This window comes from Topomyia yanbarensis, chromosome 2 (genome assembly GCF_030247195.1).
Source record: "Topomyia yanbarensis strain Yona2022 chromosome 2, ASM3024719v1, whole genome shotgun sequence".
In the NCBI taxonomy this organism is placed as follows: Eukaryota; Metazoa; Arthropoda; class Insecta; order Diptera; family Culicidae; genus Topomyia; species Topomyia yanbarensis.
This window is the reverse complement of record NC_080671.1, coordinates 315,697,430-315,718,292: the sequence shown is the minus strand read 5'-3', so window position 1 is coordinate 315,718,292 and position 20,863 is coordinate 315,697,430. Positions and strand designations below refer to the sequence as shown.

General features: G+C 36.3%; 1 protein-coding gene across 3 annotated transcripts in view; it reads left to right on the top strand.

The window, feature by feature from the left end:
• The first annotated feature begins 1,022 nt into the window (after positions 1–1,022).
• Positions 1,023–20,863, top strand: part of LOC131683654 (Kv channel-interacting protein 4-like) — a 112,291-nt gene continuing 92,450 nt past the window's right edge. The window contains exons 1-3 of one of the 3 annotated variants that reach the window (XM_058965814.1): positions 1,023–1,181; positions 12,578–12,981; positions 13,063–13,116. In XM_058965814.1, coding sequence (XP_058821797.1) covers positions 12,699–12,981; positions 13,063–13,116 — 337 coding nt within the window. In that variant the 5' untranslated portion in view covers positions 1,023–1,181; positions 12,578–12,698. Of the gene's footprint in view, positions 1,182–1,235; positions 1,620–12,577; positions 12,982–13,062; positions 13,117–20,863 lie in introns of those variants that run through there. The other 2 variants (XM_058965815.1, XM_058965813.1) reach the window with 2 other exon arrangements.

The following is a 20,863-nucleotide window of genomic DNA, read 5'->3' as shown; positions in this document are numbered from 1 at the left end:
CACCTGAATGTATCCTATTTCAACATTGAACAACTCAGCCATTTTCCAGTCGATTTTGTGCAGATAAACACAATTCTGAAACGTCATTTAGTGCCATGAGTCGATTTACACCAAAAGAACGCGCTGAAATCGTAGCACTTTACATTGAAAGCGATCGTTCAATAGTGAAAACTGTACGTGCTTATCGTAAAAATATGGTAGGCATTCGGCGCTTACAAACAAGACAATCCATAATTTGGTGAAGAGTTTCTTTGAGTACGGGTCTGTAGCAACTCCCTAGATTCCTATTCGACAGTGCCCGCAACGTTCCAATAAAGTTTTTGCAGCTATAACGGTACCAGATTTTTTCTATGGGGTTACTTGCAAAGTAAAGTTTATTCTAGCAAACCTAAGAACCTTGATGAACTCAAAGCTAATATACGAGCTGAAATTGCTGCGATTAAGCCCGAAATGCTGTCCAATGTCATACAAAATGCCCGCAACAGAGTTTCTTTTGTGAAACAAATGGGGTGGTCATTTAATCGACGTTGTATTCCAAACCTGGTTTATAATAAATGGCATAAAATATCCTAAAAACGTGTCTACTTGTGAAAATCGGCTGAAAAACGGTGAAGTTGTTCATTATTGAAAAAGGAGCTGGCGCACACTGTAGGTGATCTTAAAAATTCCATTGTAAAATCAAATAAAACAGAATTATGGGGTTAAAAACAACTTATTGCTTGTAAGAGAGAGATTTTACCACTTTTCACGCTCTAATGTTTTATTTACTATTTCATTCAGTTACACATTTGAACCGGAACACGTCACTTTGCTAGGCCAGCTAACCCGCTTCAACGATCACGATCGTGACCGAACAGCAATCACGACGACGATTCTAGTGTAGTAGTGTGACTAACTAGCGTGCGATCAATGCGTAGATATGCACACAGTACGGTGTCCGTTTCAAAAACCGATCGTGTCTTTCATTGGTGGTGGAAGCAGAAGCACTCAGTTTCAACGCGGTCTGTCCAGTTTCAGAACGTCTCGGGCAGCTCACGGTTCGTGATTGATTTTCACGATCGCGATCTTCACGCGTGCGATTTATTTTTCGAAACCAAACAACCTTCTGTTCTGCAATATTTATAAAGGAAGCGTAATTTTAGCGGAAGAATCTCCACCGACAGAGTGTTAGTGCATCGAGGGTAATAATAACGATTTAATGTCGATAAAAGAAAATCGAAAGCGTTTGCGTAAAACGGTGGGCGGTCAGTGGTGCGTTTGGTCGGAAAAAATCTCCGCAAATATCATCCTCAGTTGTTATGGTTGATACCATTAGTTTGTGAATTTGAAAATGTACGCTAACCTCAGGATACCGAAGGCATAATGGCAGTGTTCAATAGATTATTTATAGAGTGTTGAGATTTTAGAGCAAAGAGTATTTCTCTATGCAATGTGTAATGAAGATAACGATATATTTTAGACATTCGAGTGTTTCCGACAGTTAAGGTGCAACTGTGTCCTAAATTATTGAATTCGATCCGCGCTGGCGTTGAACTTCTACATAGCAGATGTTACATACTTGAGGGAAAATCATGTGCTTGTGGAATAATTGTGCAATTCGGTGAGCGACCGAGATCAAGGTGAAAGCCAGACCGGAACAGTGATTCTAGAACTAACAAAAAAATTAAATATATGCCAAATCGGCTATCGCACGTCGAACATTGGGAAATTTATTGATTCGTTTTATGACAAATTCTATAGTAAACGGCACAATTGTTGTTAACGCGACCCCATTCTATATTAAGCTATTATGAATTTTGAAAATCAACATTTGGCTATTCGAATATAATGAAAATATATTGCAGGACAGATTTTGTTAGTCAGGGAAGCTTAAAATTTAATGAACAAAGAAATTTTATTAGTAAATTTTGCTGTAGTTGGGAAGTTTGGCATGAATATCCTTTCCCCCACTCTTATTTGAGTAGTTCTTGCCTAGAATATTGGTACAAATTTCGAAAACAGGATCAATGTTGTGATGCTGGAATCTTTGAACTATTTTCATAAGCACTTTTTGGCAAATTTAAGGATTATATTGATATCGTATATGTTGCGGTATCTAATCATTCTCAACCAACTCAATTCAATTCAAAATATAACAAAACATTGAGGGAGAGTGGGTAAACTTGATACCTCTTTTGTTTCGTTTCCTTAACATTTTAATAATGTAAAAATTTTGTTTGCAAAATTTTCCATTTTGCTGATAATTCGAATTGTAATGGCTGTGGATAATATGTAAATCCATATATAATGCGCAGTCAGTTTTGAAAATAACGTCGAAGCAAATAAATGCTAAAAAATAAAGCACATCAGGATATTGGGGTACCGTCGTGCGGGGTATCTTTGCGCACTTTTTATCAATTTTTCAATTTTGACGAATTATAACTCCTTTAATAATCGATGGATTTGTATCATATCAGCACAGATTTATCGTCATAGTGTATGTATTATTTATGCCACATATGAGCAGAGTTGGTTTAAACATAAAAAAGTTGTTCATATAGCATTCAAAAATATTTTTGTGGATTAGCTGGGGGCTACTTTGCACACTTCTTGAATCGATATAAAATAAAAATTAACCAGTTTTATTTACTTTCATTGAAATGTCATTAATTTATACTGATATCAGAGGCTTTTTCAACAATAAAGCATCACGCATTTATCGCATTTTCTAAAATAAGGAATTCATTTTAATTCAACATTTACAACGTTACTTGTCAGAAAAACTTGAGCGGGTTGAGACTGAATATTGTTTTTCGTATAGAAAAAAGGAAAATTATGAAAAATGGCAATATCCGTTTATTTCTAGTATATCAGAATAGGTTTTTAAGAGCATTTAAAGCTTTTTTGAATTATCAATTATAAAAATAGCCACACGGTGGGATTGAATTTCGCAAAATAAAAAAAAAGTGAAATAAGGGGCTATTTATGACGTATTTTTGAGTGCTAAATTGATGGCGTAATTAGTGCACAAGGCCACGTTCTCAAGTTATGCACTTTTTATGTCAAAATTCTGAAACAAAGGTTCAAAACCAGTTTTTTCACGGCAAAGATCACATTATTTCGCAACCAACAACTTTGGAGGTTCAATGTCTTCAAAGAAATTATACAACATAATACAGAGCATCTTTTGAAAAAAACAATTTTGGTAGTTAAATCTCTTGAACATAATTACGGAGAATAAACAAACATTATTTATAGGCTTGGTATCTTCGGTAAAGCTGTTGATAATGATATTAAAAACAACTTTTTAAAGATACACAAATCTTCAAAATTTAATGCTCATAAAAACCGATCCTTACATACTAGAAACAAACGAAAAACGCCATTTTTCATCTTTTTTTCTTTTTCTTTCCGAAAAACATTGTGTGGTCTCGGTAGACTTAAGATTTTCTGTTTTGTTATGCAGCCTTATCTTACGAGCCTCCAATCACTTTTATCGACCTTTGAAGTGTTTTATTTGTTTTGGTAAACAGTGTTAAGAAAAATGACAAAAGGCATATGCAACATGTTGAAAAGACTCTACAAATGTCAAAGGTATAATCAAACTAATAAAAGCGCGTCTGTTAGTAAATATTGAAAAACTAATGTGTGCAAAGTAGCCCCACATATCCAGAGTAGCCCCGAACGACGGTACAAAATTCCTGTTACTCACCTTAAATGACACAATAACTAGACTGCTTCTTTAGATTCATGACAAACTTCAACCACAGTAAAAAATCATAACTGCTACTTACGGCAAATCAGTGATGTTTTGCTGGCTTTTCCAATATTCATTAACTTATACCATAATTTCCTCACGACAAAAGCGTGTTAGAACAATTAATAGTGTCAAACTATTTATGTAACTGATTTTTTTCCATTCGTAGGGGAATATGGGGAGACTTGACCAAGTGCAAAATTCTATTTTTGGCTATGGCGTCTTCTATTCGATTCTTAAAATATTTTCAAAAATATTTTTATACTTGTTTCGATCCCTTAAGGTAATTTTAAAAGTTTGGAATGAAAAATCCTTTCCTTACAGAAAATATTACGTGATTAATAAATTTGCATTAAATGATGTAATTTTTATCAAACTTTGTATGGACATATCTACTCGACTACTAATTACTATTAATATACCAATATACCATCTTAATCCTTGTGAAGCAGTGAAATGATTTTACATAAATTGGAACATTGGAATAGTTATTACTAGAATTCGCATGACATTGAACGCAACGGGGAGACTTGACCAAGATTTTATGGGGACCAAGTGGCAACTAGCTGAAGAAAGATGCAAAATTCCTGATATTTATTATGCTTTGGTATCTACTATCAATGTTAATCACGCCATAAAAAAATCCCACCTCAAACATATGTCTTTAATTTTTAGTATTAGTAAACAAAGTTAGCAATAGTACGACTGATTTCGTGACGTGTGAACATGTAATGCAAGCAGTACAGTTAATCCTTAAAAAGAAATGCATTAAAAAATCGAAATTTATCAAATGCAACCCTTTTATATTTTTTACTGCTACCTAAGGATCTCGAAAATATAATTACAGTATGTTTTATGTCATTATTTTTTGTTATGATTTTTCAAAATTCTCTTGGTTAAGTCCTCCCACGCCTTGGTCAATTCTCCCCACAGTGGGGAGACATGACCAAAAAAAAACGTTCACAGAAAAACTTTTGTAACTTTCCAAAAATTAAAATAAAAATTCTGCAAAAAATCATGAAGACGCACAATAACTCTGCACATTATATCTCAATGACTTTTGAGGGATTGAAGGCTTTTTTAGAGATTTATGTAGTTTTAGCTGAAAACCTGGTCAAGTCTCCCCATGTTCCCCTATACATTTAATTTTTTGTTTCGACTAATATGTAGTCACATTTTTATTTTTCCCTTTTAACGACATATATAGCCCGCATATTTTCTATGGGATATCGCATCTTTATGGGACTGATTTGCGATCATAGGCTTAGGATTACGAAGTACAGAAAGTTAGATTTTTTTTAGAGCCATGGTGAGAGCAAGGATACAAAACATACAGATCGGAAAACTAAATAGAGAAGGTTCCTTAAAACAGGCTTAAAATCTTACAGACTAATCTTTTGTCTTCCGCTGGTAGGAGTCGAGTTTAGGCAGAGATATTATGAACCGCTCAAGTCTACCAACATGTCTCACGGCAAAGGGTACCATGAGAACCGACAAAACAGAAGTTACGTAAAGTCACCACTGAAAGCGATTCGTAGCATCGTTGAATAGTGTGTTGTACATTTCTGTTTTGCACATCGGGATCCAAATTAGTAATGGTATGTCGAACCCAAATCGAAGAACATAGCATTTCAAATGCTTCTATGGGTACCCAGTCATTCCGGTATTAAATTAGGAAATGATGAAAAGACAAATCACGGGAAGGCACAAGTTTTCGATCAACAGGGGGAACGAGTCGCAGCTCTTGTTTTTGGATGATTAGCTACCAAATCGACGACATCCAGAACGCAGTAAAGAAAACAATGTGGCGGTGGCCGAGAGTGTACGCGATGATCGCGAAGAATCGATTTAACACCGTTCTCAACAACTCGTATGCAACAACATGGCGTATTTTACGAAAGAATCCATTTGATACCATGTTAAGCGATTGATTACTGCCTGAACTTTGATCCAGTAGTCTTGACAATATTTGGTTCCAATGAGACGGCGCACAGTGTTGCCAAGCTGGACAAAACTTCCTAATTTTATTTTGGATTTTTCATAATCTAACATTTTTTCCTGCTTGCAAACATGTTAAATAGAGTCTTTATAAAATATTAAGTCTTGAAGACGAAAGTTAGGTTTTTTTACAGAACTTCAATGGTGGAATAAATCATAAATTCTCAAAAAACTGTGTTCAATCTTATGTTATTCAAATGAATATATCTTTTCAGTGAAGATTCCGCTCGTTGAGTGAGGTAGATCGACTGTCGTCATGAAGGTAACTTCATGCCGTACTGTGGGAGTCATCTATAACTTGCCTCGGTGCTGGGAGCAGTTCTACAATATATCAAAGCGGTGGCCAATTGAGGCTCTAGGAGGATGTAGGTGGAATCAATGCAAAGGTATTTGCCTTTAATTCTGGTTTGGCAAGCGACAACTTCAATGCCTGGTATCGAGAGGAGGTCGATTCGATTGAAAGAATAGCACTTTTGATCCCCAAAAGTACTCCTCCGTATGAGTCTTCTCGATCCAAGCGAATAATATTAAAATCGTGGAAGTGTAGGTCTATTTCTGAAGTAAGCCATGTCTCGAATAGTGCAAATGCATCGCATTTCAAGTTATTTAGTAAAATTTTAAAAGAATCGTTTTTCGGAATAATGCTTCTGCAATTCCACTGTAGAACAGTAATCAAATCCGTGACCTCGTCCGATGAATTAGCCATAGAAGGATACAATCGCTGAAAGGAGAGGTCGTTTTGCAATCAACTGCATCAAGAATGTATTTACTGCAGAGAGAAAGCTTATTATGATGAATAAAACGGTCAGAAATATTCAAAGCTGTAAAAATTCGGTCTACAATACCAGAGAATTTTAATAATCCAGCGCTGGTATCTTTCTCTGGCTATGGGGCATGGGAAAACTTGGGATTTTTAATCACAGGAAGTGGTGGGTATTTCTTTTCTGTGCTCAGATTTTTGAGATTGGCAGCTACTTGCCACGGTTTTGTACCAGTACTTCCTCAAGTAGTTTTGGAGGACCTTTTCCATACCGGATGGACCTTTGCAAGAAAGCTTGGGAGACGCGATGTTCCTCCTTTTGTATTGCTTCTAGGCACAGCAGAAGATGATCCCTCCTGGGGTTCTTCACAGTTGCGTTCGTCAGTATAGACAAGTTAGTATAGATGTTCTTAGGGTCCGAGAGCGTAGCTATCTCTAGCATTTCTGCATAAGATCGTTTAGAACGTCCCTGAAGGGAACGCTGAATTTTCTCCTTGCGCTGTTTGTATGCGAGACATGTCGGGAAATCATGTAGGTTTCCCCCACACTAGAGTCACTTTCATCCCTTCCACAGGAATCATCCACATGATTTCCACTGCATTTCCCACAACAAACCTTATTTCTTGAATGGGAGACTGTGTCCCTGTTTTCCTGTTTTTGTAATTAGTGTAATTAATGATCCGCAGCACAAAAAATCGAACAGGTAGACGAACCTTGCCAAAGAGGAGGTAGTTAGGTAGAGCAGAACTGATGAAGATCACCCGATAATAGTCTGAGCTGACGTATGTCCTCTTCCCGTCAGCTGTAATTGATGCTGAATGCAAGCGTTTACACTCCAGTATCTTCAGTGACTGGAGCATGGGGTCTTTAAAACAGCCAACCCCACGGGTCAGTAGATCCGCACAATTCATAATCGGATCGGAGAATACCCCTGTGCATTCAACCCTATTTGATGGTATATATACTAACTCGGCCATTTTTGCAACATCACTGGATCTCATAGAGGGCCGGGCAGAAAAAGTTTCCTCTTAGCCTAACAAAAAACACTTGTAAAAGTTGAAGCCGATCCAAGAAAAATTAATGGACCCGAAAATGGTTTGAAGTGAACCAAAGGCAATTTTATTGAAATTTTGCATTTTGTCGCTTATTTCCTTAACTATTTTAAAACCACTAAAATTAATATGAAATTGCATACATAATATTTTTATTGATGCGAGAAATAAATTACAAAATTTAAATTTCTCGCGGAGTCGATCATTCCCTATGTTGATATACAGACGTTGACAGTACTCATATGGTGGGCCCAGCAACTTCTAGGTCCATACTCTTGCATCGGGTTGTTTTTATTTTATGTTTATTGTTGTTTATTGTTTATTTGTTGTAAATGTAACTAATTTAAACAACGATCATTGGGACCCTTTGGTCCCAATGGCCGTTGTTTAAATTAATTACATTTTGGAATATATAATATTTTAGCTTTAATCGAATTTCTCATCCGATTGAAGTCAAAGACCGTCGCCACACTGTTAAAAACATGCTGGAGTCCAGTACAGCGCTCTGGCGACCATAGTTGGTTCTCTGTGAATGGAACACACAGAAGAGAGTTATTGCGTATAGCTCGAACGCGGGCTTGCAGATCCAGGCATCCGAGGATTGTAGGGCAATCCACCCTGGCAGACAGTAAGTCTGAGCAGAATAGGGCTCGAGAGCAGTCCCTCCGGATGCCTAAATTGGATGGCGTTTCCGCCTGAGTGAAACGATTGAGCATTTTCTCGGGTTTAAAACCATTCTGTCTAGGTCACACCATATATTAAAGCTCTCCAGTTCACTCTGAAGAAACGCGGCATCGGTTTTACTCCGTATTTGTCGAAAAATTTCCATGTCGTCGGCCAAAGAAAGGCGGGGTCCTTGTAATTTGATATTGACGTTTTTAAAGTAGAGGAGAAATATTACTGGACCAAGATGGCTTCCTTGTGAGATGACGGATGTAGTGAAGAATGGTGCAGATAGCCAGTCTGATTTGGAGTTGCCTTCCATCATAGTAAGAATGAAACCAGCGTAGGAGTTGTCCATGAATACCGAGTTCGTTCGGCTCCGCTATCGCGATGTCATGATTGATTTTGTCGAAGGCCGCAGATAGATCCATGCAAATAGCATCGGTTTGCAATCCGTCAGCGAATCCATCGAGTCTGCAGGTAGTGTTTGCAGTGAAAAAATAGTATCTAAAACAACCAGCTCGAATAGTTTTGATACGGCACTTAAAGACTAATTTTTAAACATTTGCGCTGCTTTGCCGCTGGAATGGGATGTTCCAGTAGTGAGTGATAGCACGAAGACTCCACGAAGTGGTTCAAGAAACCTTTCGAGGCACTTTTTAACAAAAATCGAGGGAACACCATCAACATCATTTTATGATCAATCTTTTTTTACTGATTAGCTATATCAATAACAACATAATAATTGGATAAAACTACTTTCAATCTCTAGAAAAAGAGTTTGTTTACATTTTATTCAGTTGTTATTTCGCACTAATCACCATGCTCCTCCATATCAGCAAACATGTCGATTTTAAACCCCTCCGGGCAAAAATGGGCAAAACGAGACCTTAAAATTCGAAAAGTAGAGAAGATTTCCCATAGAATAAGTGACCGTACCGAACTGTTTCACCTGATTGTACAGAATACATTTGTAAAAAAGAATTTGCTTTCAACACACTTAAGTAATATTTGTAATAATAAAACATAGTTCGAATCAGTAGGTGAAACTATCAACAAAGTCCTTAAATCGGATTAAGTTTGCAAGAGCAACATGTTTTTGAAGTGAAAATAGATATTGTGATTTCGATAATGAATTTCATTAGAATTGTCTGACACAGCGATGTTTAAATTGCTAATTCCACATTTTTTTCAAGCCAAAATCTGCCATTGTTAAAATTGAAACAACCCAATGCAAGAGCATGGGAAGCATGGGCTTAGAAGCGGCTTAGCCCACCATATGTTGACTACTGCCAACGTCTGTACATGAACATAGGGATGCCGCGGATCGACTCCGCGCGAAATTTAAATTTTGTAATTTGTTTCTCGCATCAATGAAACATTATATATGAAATTTCATATTCATGCAAAATTTCAATAAAATCGATATTTCTGTCGCACCTGAATATCGCACGGACCGAACTCAGGAAATCAAACATTGCTAGTCTTTGGTCTGGAAGAAGATCACAAATGGCCCGGTTGCGGAGGGTGGGTACATTTTCAGTCCATTTTATTTTTAAATTCAGCTTGATTTGAGGTAAATCATTATCAGGGGAAGTTATTTTAGCACGAACTGACTGTAAGTTGGTATCATCGACAAGAATGGAACGTGTAATATTATGGCGATACTTAACTTGGATATATAATGGTATCCAAATGATACTTAACTTGGGTATATAATGGTATCCAAACGGCTTACTAGAAAAAATACACTGCTTCACTGCTCACTGACCAGATAACGGTAAACGCGCAGAACCAAAAAAGAAGGGGAAAAATACTGAAATCTCGATCACGTGAGGAATGCGCAAGATAACCTTCACACTATCCCAGCCCAAACTTGTTCAGTAATTTCTTTTGACGACTTGCTTAGTAAAGTGATATTTTTAAGAAGCTGTCAGCAAATTGTTTAAAAATTTACGGAATAGTTTTCATTTTTTAGCGATTTTCAGTAATTTTTCTAATAATTTACTGAAACCCGCAATATTTTTCACTGAATTTATCAGGTCTTCTGCTTTTTTCGGTATCATTGTCCAGTAAAATACTGACTGGTTGTTCGGCAAAATTGTACCAACTTTACCGAACCTCGTCAAAAACTTACAAAACGGGTACAGCAAATCATCCGTCAAGTCGCCATTTTCAGAGGAAACTGCTGACTGACCAGTGTTTTTTGACGTTTGGATAGAACGGATTGCGGAGAGTTCGGAACCAAATTGTTTTACTGAATTGATTACCGAACGGTTTGCTGTTCAAAACCCCAGAAAAATTTTACTGTACCCAGTAATTAAAATTAAGTGTGTTGGCAGCAGATTAGCATTATTTTTTACGTTACGCTGCACGGACTAGACTGATCGGTCCGGGAGTTTAAAAAAAAAATAGTACTGCTAAAATAGTCATTTTCTTTACATGTTTTAGCCTTTGAACATACACACCAAGTTGTTATATTTTGATTCAGCAAAATATTTTGCTGAAACTTTTCAGCAAAACTGGCTTTGCTAAGAGTTCAGCTTTGCAAGTTTTGTTTCGCTGATTTTTAGTAAAGCCCATTATTTTGACGAAAACCAGCAAATCTATAGAATTTGATTGCTGAAACGATCAATGAAAGAATGGCAATTTTTGCTGAGTTCCAGCAAATCAAACTGACAGATCAGCGAATTTTGACAGTATTGAATTGCTGTAATTTCAGCGAAATATTTTTTGCTGAAAGTATTGCTGATATTACAGCAAGGCAAAATTTTGCTGATATTCGGCAATCAACATTTAGTGTGTATAGTGACTTTGCTGGGTCAAACAGATATTGAAATGATGTCAATATTATATTTCAAAATATGACCCAGGTGATGGTGGTTACTATGGTCTTACAATTCTATTAGTTGATAGAACATTACTCTAAAAATATTCTCTTTTTAGTTGTTTTGAGGTAATCTGACCTTTACAACGAAAATTTATCATGCATATCGATAAAAATATATAAAAAATTCAGTGAATACCGTAAGAATAACTCAAACTGTTATCCACGTGGCTTCATTTGGTATAGAAAGACTGTTCAGTAGGGTGGGACAAAAATTAGATTCCAGCTCCGAGCGACTTTTAGGTACCATTTGGGTCCTAGAACAATTGTGCAAATTCTTAGCTCGATCAATGAAACTATATTTTTGCGCCCACTGTTTAAAGTTTACATGGGATTTTGTATGGGAAAATTAACTTTCACAAAATAATTCCTCCAGGAGTCCCCCATTACTTCCAAAAATAAATCGTTATGTGAGTTTTACAGGAAATTTAAAAAAGAAACAAAGTCTCGAAAACCACGAAATGATCTGACGCTCGGGAAAAAAGTTATTATGCAGAAACCGATGGATGCTCTGACGATTGATAAAATATTCATTTTGTCTAGCACCACTGCTGTTGGATGTCCAATTATACCCAATTTTGTTTTTCATCTTCTCTTAATGGGTCTAAATCATTTATTTATACTGTTTGGCCACTTCCCAAGTGTTTGAGGAACAAATTGAGGCTTCTTTTGTTCATAATAAGAGAAAATTTAAAAATTTTGTGTATAATTCGACCGTCAGCAGCAGTGATGCTATGAAAAGTGAAATTTTCATCAATCTTCAGGGCATCAATCGTTTTTTGCTTAATAACTTTGTCCACAAGGATCAGGTCGTTTCGCGGTCTTCTAGACTTTGATTTCTTGCCAAATTTCCTATAAAAATCAGACATCTATTTATTTTTAGGAGGTAACGGGCAACTCTTGGAAGAATTATTTTGCAAAAGGCGATTTCCCCATACGAAATCCCATGTAAACTTTAAACCGTGGGCGCAAAAAAATAGTTTCACGGATCGAGCTAAAAATTTGCAGAGTTGTTCAGGGAGATAAATGGAACCCAAAAAGTTACTCGGAGCACAATTTTATTTTTTTCATATAACCATGTCCCACTCTACTGTTCAGGCATAAATCATCTTCCCATTCGTTCCAAGATACTGCGAACTTGAACTGAGAATATTGTACTACTTGCCAATTTTTTCAGAGTGTGGAAATGCTTTGGCGCTGTATGAACTACGAAAGATTTCCTTTGACATTTGCCAGTCGATCTTTGAGCACAGTCCCTAAAATTGGATTTAAATTTGTGTATCTAGCGTATGATACAAATCACTAACTGAATGAAATCATTTTGTGCTAGGGTGAGACCTCTTGTTTATTTTTAGCAATTTTCAAGGGCAGCGTTTTACCGTAACATAGGTGCCAATCTCTGATCGCATTTTTTAGATTTTATTGTTGGTCGAAAACTGAGATGAAATAAAAATATTTGCGACCATATTTTATTATTTCAGATAGACATGTAAAGGTGAATGAAAATCCGAACGAACAAATATTTGAAATAACTCCGACGTTTGATTCGTGCTTAATTTAAGTTCGTTGTTAGGGTTGCGTGGGTGTCGAAATTGTCTATCAATGCTAGCCGTTCCTGATGCACGGTCAGATTTGGCCGGATGCAGTCGAGAGCCAATGCCGGTAATAATTAAGCACCAGGTGCGTCGAAATCCATACGGATTTACTGCCATCGAAGTGGAATCTGGGCCGGTGTCGAATACTAACGGTACTAATAATGGCGGTCGAGGTGGGTGCCGACAGCGGAGAGCCGGTGCCCCTGGTAATTCACGTCAAAATCCGTCCCAAAGTGAAAATAGCTCCTGCCTCAGAGATTGTCTGCTGTGTAAATGCTGTAACAAAAGTGGTCAGTAGTTTGATGTGGTGAAGCTAGATTGATTGGAATGTATATGTCTGTCTGATATTTGTGTCTCTCATCTCACTATAGGAACGGAAGAAACCACGCAAGCATCCGATGGAGAGGAGAGCGAGGAGTTTGAAAGTAAGTTGTATTCATAAGATGATACATTTAAGCGTAGGCCCGTCTGTCAATTCGCTCGGGGTGTACGAGATTTATTGCGAAAATATCAAACTACCACGCGTTTGCACCCACCCGTATTATCCGGTGGGGAAGATGTGTTGTTTGTTGCGAGAAGTGAGAAAATGCCCGATGCATTGTATGGTACGTGATCGATACATGTTGTATTGTTGCTGGGAATTCTGCAAACAATTTGAAACGATTTGAAATAAATAATGTTTATTAGATCGTGTTAATAAATATTATTGAAACTGTTGCTCTGTCACAGAAATACACGTGGTTATACTTTTAACATATGGCGTAAAATGCATTACTTTATGTACTGGGATATAGTCACGAAGTCTCGTTATATCCAAAATCAAGTTAAATAAAGATTGTATAACTAGTGCTTCATTTCACGTGAAATGAAAGAGATGAAAAAAATATGTTACTTTGGCATTTTACTAAACCGTCCAAACACTACTATAACGTATTACAGTGCCGTAATCAGGGGAAGGAATGAAAATTAAATACTCCACCCCCTCCACCAATCCAACGTAATTCAGAATGAAAAAAAATCAAACCTATGCCACTCAAGCAAATTAAATATAATGATAATTATTTTTCAACAGTAATTAGTACTACACATGCAAATCAAAAAGCTTGTAACATTACTTCTTGCCAGATGCATATAAAAGGAGCATCCCAATTCACATAAATATCATTTCATGTAAAAATGTGAATCGCTCGGTTTTCCTAGGTCATTCAGTCTGAGTTTTACATCAAAAGAGTCACAGTATTCAATTTTACATATCATAACATGTGAAACATATCAGATCAGACATATAAATACGTTGCTAGCTCAAACGTAATTTTCATTTTTCTAAGAGTGTAGAATATATTGAGGCTGATGTCGTAGTTAGTTTGACTGGATCCGAACATATCCTTAGCGATGTTACACATTCCCATATGCTTAGTAAACTGATGGTTGGCGAACTGCTACTGCCCAAGAGAACTGCTGCGAGTCTTGAAACCTCTCATATGACTAATTAGAATCTCTTCCCCTAAGTGGCAATCTTTTCCAGATAATTCCCGTCAGTCTATCGCTTAAGCACAGACAAACAGACATAACACTTGGTCGAATTATCTCTAAGAAACCTCGTCACGATATACTACTACGCTATCTGGTGGAAGATTTGCCTACTATTATATTTTATACAGCAGTAAGTCTAGCAACACTGGCTCTTGTTTGTCATTTCGAAGTCCGAGCACTCGTTTGTCGAGCTGTCAGACAAACATGTTATAAGCATTCTTGCATTTAGTGTAATATTTCAGCAGATTATTAAATTAAACTTTTAAATTCTAAGCTTGAGCTTGCTTCAAGAGCTCGGTAGTAATATCTGGTTCTTATTCAGGTAAGAACAAAGTAATTTTAAATATGGGGAGAGTTTTTCAAAAAGATTTTTTTTCCGATTAATTACAGATCTGCGATGCAGAATATAGTATCAAACCAATCGCCTTGAACTCAGTAACAAGTACCACAGCTAGAAACAATGCCAGTGGCATAAGATGGAGATACTAGCGCTACCAGTGGATGATTGGCCTACTACTGAATATTCAAAATCGCCGTTTTTTGCGAGTACGAGAAAAGCGTTCATGAGTGTTATGTCTGTTTGTCTGTGGCTTAAGGTTAAACTAAGAAAGCTTATAAAAGAAGCCATCTTGGAAAACGAAAAAAAAACAGTTTTTTCTTACACCGTTGGAAAAATGTTCATGAAGAAAATCAATTAATAGTACTCTACCGATGCCCCGAATGCGTTGATTCATTTTCATGAAGATTTTTCCAACGGTGTGAGAAAAAACTGCTTTTTTTCGCTTTCCAAAATGGCCGCTTTTCCAAGCTTTCTCAGCTGAGCCTTAATGATTTTCATCTAATTTTTAGCTGTTTATAAAAGCCTGTTTCAATTCACCTATTGGAGTAATTTTACCTTTCTCATTCAGGAATACTAGAATGTTTACCATAAGTAATCTAGGTCAATTCAGAAATTCACTTGGTTTGGCCAATATGGATTGCTGGTACAAGGAGAAAGATTCTCAATGCCCGAGTTTTGGAGCGAGATCACAGCTTTTCTTGATATGAGGAAAGTACTAAGGTGACAGATCAGCTAAGTCCCAGAGAGTCGACTTTAGTCATTTAGTCAAAGAAAAAAAAACGAGATGACATAAAATCTCAACGTATACAAATTTAACTTCTGAAATTTTATGTACCCTCTCTCTCCATTAAAAAAATCAGTTGCTTACATGAGAATGTTGCATGTGGTAAAATAATTCAGGCCGTATTTCAGGCTAAGTTTTTAAAACTCGTTTTGGACATTTCAACAACAAAGTTTTATTTGTTTTTATTGCACTATAATTTGTTTTTTCGCTGTTTTTGTTTGTTCGAGTAGTAGTTTCGTTAAGGCTCCTGCTTCCGTGAAGGCGTTATTATTATATGCGACTGAAAGTATGAGTGGTTATTAGCTGTGTTTTGTGTGCAAAATGTCTATGTCAAACCTCTACAGCTCAGTTCATAGAACTATCAGAAAACCTAATATCACTACAGTTACGATATTGATATATCTGAAGTTTAAAATACGCACGCTGAAATCTTGCATTTGTAGGTACTAATTAAGCACACTTTCAAGGATGTCACAGGAAGCACTGTTACGATGATCATAGAACACTTACGGCATACTATGCATGCCCGTTATATTAGACAAATTACCGCCAATTTGTTTCGTATTTGTTTATTTGAGTATACCAACCGACATACCAACCAGTAATCTCTCCAAAATCGTGGATTATTATTATAATATTAACTCAATTGTGAATAGAAGATATAAATTCGATAGCGTTCATTTATGCTCTGGGGAATAAGTACAAAATTAGAAACCCTGATGCAACTGTTGTTTGAAAGTGCCGCCTGCGGTCACGATCATAGTCTGGTAGTCAGTTTCGCTATCGTTGCTGTATTATGTGGTTTGTGTATATTATCGTTATTCGGTTGAACAGTGCCAACCGCAAATGTAGAGGAATTATGGTTGTAATCAACACCTTAAGCTTAAACTTTTTTCTGGGTTATCACAAAAACCAATAAAACAATATTTGCTATGCAGAATTCATGTTTAGAAAATTCTTACCAAGGCTTAATTTTGCAAGTACCTCAAAAAATTAATTTCATGGAAAATTGTAGGCTGTAAAAACTTGGAAGAAATACATATTGCGAATATCGTGTCCAAATTATCACAGTAACGTATTGAAACTATGAGACAATTTTCAAAAAATTAAAAAAAACTACAAGGGGCATCCCTATGTGGTTGCACGAACTGTAGACGTAGGACTATACTACTTAACGCAAAATATTTATTTTCTTAGTACATTTAGAGTAATAATAAATCAAATATATTTCTTACGTATAGAACCACACCTTCTTGTTTATCAGGTCATTTCATTTGTAGTAGGTGATCGAATCCGATTAAACTTTTTTGAGCAGATCTGAAGAAAGAAGACAGAAAACCGTGACCGAACTAATAACTGGAACTAAATCTTTATAGCACAAGATCAGCTTTTAAAAATTGTAAAAACTTTTCGATTGTGTGGGGTAAAAAAGCCCGGACCGGTGAAGAAAAATCAAATTTCAGGCAATATAATCACATTTCATGTATAGACCAAGCTTTCTAGTTATATTTTACCATTATTCTAAAGTACGCGTACAAATGTAGCGAATGCAGTGGTCTTAGTCGTATATCGAAACTATAAATATACAAGGATCGAAAACATTTCTATATATGGACTTAGATGCGTTTTGTAACGGTTTTTCCAGAGGCAGTATAATCATTTATAAATAGGCTTTGTAGTATGTATCTAATAGCAGAATCAAAACAGGATAGGCTGAGTGGAAATGATGTGAAGTGGAAATGAATCAATGAATTGATCGAACGTAAATAATATACTTTCGGTGTGCTTTCCATTGATCCGCTTAACCCTCTAGTTCCCAACACCGCCTCTAGGCGGTCTCTATAAAAATCTAAATAAAACTACTAAAACATGATTGTATGTTGTCATCCGCACTAGCATTTCTTCCCAACGCTCACACCTTTCATACACACACATTGTTTGAATATTCGTAGCTTTCTGTCAAAGGCAATTGAAGCTCAAAGTTGAAAAGTCGAGGAAAACGTGGAAAAAACCATTTTGTGTTCAGTGGTTATCTTCATTAAACAAATTTTAATTATTTTTGGAAATTTCAATAACTAAAAAAAATATTTTTGAGTAGTCTGTTACTAGCATTTCACCGTAGATGTGAATTGGTTTAGTGGAACAATTCGGATGTTTAGGTTTTTTGGTAAAATACTTTGCCCGCCTAGAGGCGGTGTTGGGCACCTGAGCGAAAAAAAAATCCGATAGCGAAAAATGTCTTTAGTGATTACTTACCACACCGAAACTAGCATAATGTGGAATTTTAGCTGAAAAGAAGTATGTTTTTAAAACTTTGGGTGAATGCTGCTGTTAGAATACGGATGTCCTTATCATTTAATTATATTTAGGGGAGTCTGGGGCTAATTGGCGGAATCTTGTTTTCTCCTTTTGTATTAGACATATGGCGTTGTCTAGATTTTTGCATTTCAAGTACTGTGAAATACATTCTCCAATGTGTTTATGTTGCATTACATTCTCTTTCGTACACTTTGTAAGTGATATTGAGTTTTCGAGCGTATTAGAGTGAAGAGCCTATTTCAGTCGTATTAGGCAGCGTGCCTCACCATTTCATTAATTACTCGGAATATAGTTGATGCAATGCGTAAGAATTGGCACCAATATCTTTGCTTTTTTCTTATGAAACATTATGATAACAAAAATTTGCTATTTGAAACAATGCGTTGAACAAAGATGGCTAACGCCGCTCTAACCACCGGCTTGTTACGGTTAAGACGAAAATAGGCTCATTACCCTATGTGAAGTTTTAAAATGTCAGCATTTTTGTAATTTAGAGCGAGTTCAAAGCTATTCCACGAATGACTACATTTTTCGATAGCGTGCGAAAAGAACTTTCCATGGCCGTATATGCAATATACGTAGCCACAAAAAAAAATTTTAGTTTGTTTACGTCGAAATTTGACCTGAAGGATTTCGAAAATTCGTTTTTACATACGAAGTGTGCGCCTAATTTAAAATGCCGGAACATTGAGGCTGAAAAATAATAACAAGTATCGATTGATTTGCACTTTTACTGAGAAGACATCTGGCATCATTGCGCGTATAGTCGTAAGTTGGCGAGATTTCACATATCTAAAATTCTGTAATGCAGCCAACAGTCTGCACTTTTATGCAACGCATTCTCTTTTACACGATCTTCTTTAATTAAAATGATAAAATATGATAAGTGAAACCATCGCCAGCAGACCCTGGACTCCCCTACTATAAATTAGAAGTCAATAGTTAAATAACCGAAGCACTAGAGAAATACTCCTTACAGTTTAGGTTATTTGCGTTCTGATGGAGTCCAAAATAAAAGCAACCATCTGTATTCGTTTAAGTTAAAGTAACTAGAAGAAAAAAAGCTATTTTTTATTCGCCCAGGTGCCCAACGCAGCCTCTAGGCGGCCTACTTATTTAAAGGCTTTAATGAAAAATCCATTGCTTACAAGAATTATCAATATTATTTTCATTTTTCTCATCACGAATCCGACCTACAAAAGTTTTTTCAAGCCAAAAAAAATTTGGGCACTAGAGGGTTAAATTTGTTGCTAAGAAAGTTTTCGTCTTTGCGCAACGAAAGCACAGATTGCTATTATGCAGGTTACGCATACTACCGCTAACAAATTAGATATACCTACCTACACATTCGCCTCAAACATTGAACCCAAGCGCACAAAGCAAAATGAGTCAACGCTGATGATGATGGGTAGAACGAAAGAGACAACTAGTACCACGACACTATGTTAACCGTGTTTGCCAATAGAGCTCGAATGTACAAGCGATTTTGTGTACGAATAATTCTCGCCAAACATATGATTACGGCTTAAAAGCCAACTGTCAAAAACCTCTTTGAAAGGAAATAGTAAACAAAAGAGAAAAGTTTTCTCTTTCATTAACTGCTATGAACTGTGTTTAGCCAGTAACGGTTTGTCCGGAATTTCCGTTCAAAGAGAATTTTGACAGTTGGCTTTTAAGCCGTAATCATATGTTTGTCGAGAACTGTGTTCGTGATTGTATATAAAAGTGTGCTGAAAACGAGCACAACACAAAAGAAAGCATAGTGTTTGAACGAACAAGCTCAGTCGCGTGTTGGACGGCACTGGGTAGCGTACTTCTACACTCAGTGTAACGGACTTCTAACTCAGCTACACTGGCTGTGCAGTGGTATGGATATTTACAAGTAATTCTTTCGAACGTCATTGCAACGTTCACTGTCATTTTATTTAGTAAGAAAAGATTTGCAAGCGTTCTACGTCCTATGCTATTCATTCACTTATAAGTGATATAGAATTCGCAGTAAAGTTACGTGGTTTCGATTTTTCTCAACTTTGATAATCAATGATTAAACGATTTTTACCAAAGATCATTGTCTCACTGTGATGAAGTTTATCTAGGACAATCCAAGAGACCAATGGAAATTCGATTTAGGGAGAGTATTGTAGAAATAGGAAAAGATTTGAGACAATCTGAAAAACAAAAAATTCAATTTTTGATGTTAGAGGAACTGATAAACATAATAAAAGCGTTGTAGTCTGTGTAGTTTTGCTATTACCTTGACGTGATAATAGTGTAATTGAAATATCACAAACATTTCCAGCCTTTCGTAATGAATAATATAAAAGGCAAATAAGAATGTGTACTAAAAATTGTGATTTGAAAAGTTTTTGTACGGTGAAAACATTAAACTCTAATATCCAGACGAGCATGAACGTTGCTGTCGTTCATTTTGTTTATTTTTGTTACATTTGACGTATTAATGAAAATCCCATTTGTCTTCAAATGCTCTACATAATCGTAGAACTTGCCATTATAAAATGAATAAAAATTTGATTTCTTGAAAGTTGGAGGTTGTTCGTTTTACCCACAGTGTCGGTTTTACATGTTATTCTTTTACTGTTACTGTGACTTACTATCTACACACAGGCGTAAAATAAGCACTGACCAAAAATTTTTCACTAGCAACAGTTATGCAACTTAGACGAACCTCAATATTTTGGGATACATATTTGAAAGCTACAATAAGGTAAGGGGGTTGGTTGAACCTCGTGATCTTGCTATGAAATAAATGTCGAAGGATCTGCGAAAAGAAATTTCATATAACTTTCAATCTTTTGAAGATTAAAAATTTCTTGAAAGAAATTGAAGAATGTGATCACATACTTCTTACAAATGGAGTAAAAGCTCAAAAAGTTGATCAGTAGTTTGATTATATGATGATGATATAGTGAACCCACGATCACTGCAAGGGCTACGCCAGTGGCTGCAGCTTCTTTTAACAGCACAGCCAAATTTTGATAGAAAACGACTTGCAATTAGTCGCTCCATAAGCAGAAGTTCTTTTGCGCACTAAACCGGGAAAAGAAATATCCTTCCAACAATAAAATCCAGACGTTTGAATAGCGGCATCTGCAATACTCGTTAAGGCACTGCTTGATGGTTTATGTGAGAGAAGCGCGTCAAACTTACCGTGCCGTGTAATCTATTAATGTATTGC